A 1324-nucleotide genomic window follows, 5' to 3' on the forward strand; every position below is an offset into this window, starting at 1 on the left:
AGATTATTTTTTATGTATATATAGTAGATGTTGAACCCGCTTGAGTTTTTGTATGTTTACTTTTTTATATTTTGAACCTCATACAGCGAAATCCGGCTCGCCCTTGCTTGAAGCTCGATGATTTGGGAAGGAAGATGGAACTCTTGATGGAGAAACTTCTTCCCAATCAAGATGGGATACTGGGTTGTGCTTCCAGAGATGCTCAACCATTGGATGGTTCGACCAGTAGGAACAGAGCAGGAGAACAAAATGACAATCAATAGGGTCGAAATCAAGGAGATAACCACCATCCTCATCTGGATTTCCTTTCTTTGATGGTGTTGACCCTTGTTCATGATTGAGAAAAGCCAATAGATACTTCCATTATCATCACATATCAGATCCTGAGCAGAAACAAGAAATTGCAGTGCTCTATCTTCAAGGTAAAGCTGAATCTTGGTATTTTTCCTATTATACAAGTAAGGGCAGTGTTAGATGGCAAGAATTTGTTGATGAAATATACAAGAGATTTGAAGGGGCTGATAATAGCAAGCTTAACTTCTGAGCACATTGTTGCTTTCCATGTCAGATTTCAACACTTAATATGTGTACAAATTGTCTTTATGTGCAATGCATATCTTCTATGAAAGCATATCACCTAGCAAATATATATGTGATTTTAAGTTTCACTATCAAAAAGGCAACATTAACTTGTCCACTTTTTTTTTTTTTATCTGTCGCGAGACATGGCAACTAAAGAAGCAAAAGTTTTTTTTTATTATTTTCAAAAATCTGTAAAGCATATAATTAAAGATAGTGTTAAAAGTTGCTTTAAGGAATGCGCGTGACTTGTTTTATCTTTCTCTAGATTTTTAGATAAGACTCCTAGTCAAATTAGTATTTCTATTCTATGGGAAGCTCATGCGACATTCGATTTTTAGCATAGCAAATAGGGTGCATACATTACACTTATTTATCTGCATTCAAATTTTTGTATATTGGCTATTTAATAAGTGGAGATCATTCAATAAAATATGCATTTTTTTCACTGGTTCATAAACTCTTATGCTTCTATATTTTCTTAATCCTTTTCTGCTGCTTTATTTTGGTTTCCCTTTGTTGTGTTATTTTCCTTAATAGTTCTAAAACCTACAATTGGTATCAGAGTTTTAAATCTTGAGGGACCTGTGTGTGTGAATCTGTTAGATTCATGGACAGAGAAGCAAGTTTTTCTTCCATGGCACCACCAGCTTTCGATGGAGAAAATTATCAGATCTGGGTTGTTAGAATGCAGACATATCTGGAAGCTTTGTGTTACACCTCGAAAAATTTTTCGTTGATGCAC

General features: G+C 34.7%; 1 protein-coding gene across 1 annotated transcript in view; it reads left to right on the forward strand.

Annotated features, from left to right (window-relative positions):
* Nucleotides 1-44, forward strand: part of LOC132057952 (L-type lectin-domain containing receptor kinase IV.2-like) — a 1071-nt gene extending 1027 nt beyond the window's left edge. The window contains exon 2 of the mRNA XM_059450527.1: nucleotides 3-44. Within this exon, the coding sequence (XP_059306510.1) occupies nucleotides 3-44 (42 nt within the window). The remainder of the gene's footprint in view (nucleotides 1-2) is intronic.
* The last annotated feature ends 1280 nt before the right edge of the window (nucleotides 45-1324 follow it).

Source organism: Lycium ferocissimum, chromosome 5 (assembly GCF_029784015.1).
Source record: "Lycium ferocissimum isolate CSIRO_LF1 chromosome 5, AGI_CSIRO_Lferr_CH_V1, whole genome shotgun sequence".
Lineage (NCBI taxonomy): Eukaryota > Viridiplantae > Streptophyta > Magnoliopsida > Solanales > Solanaceae > Lycium > Lycium ferocissimum.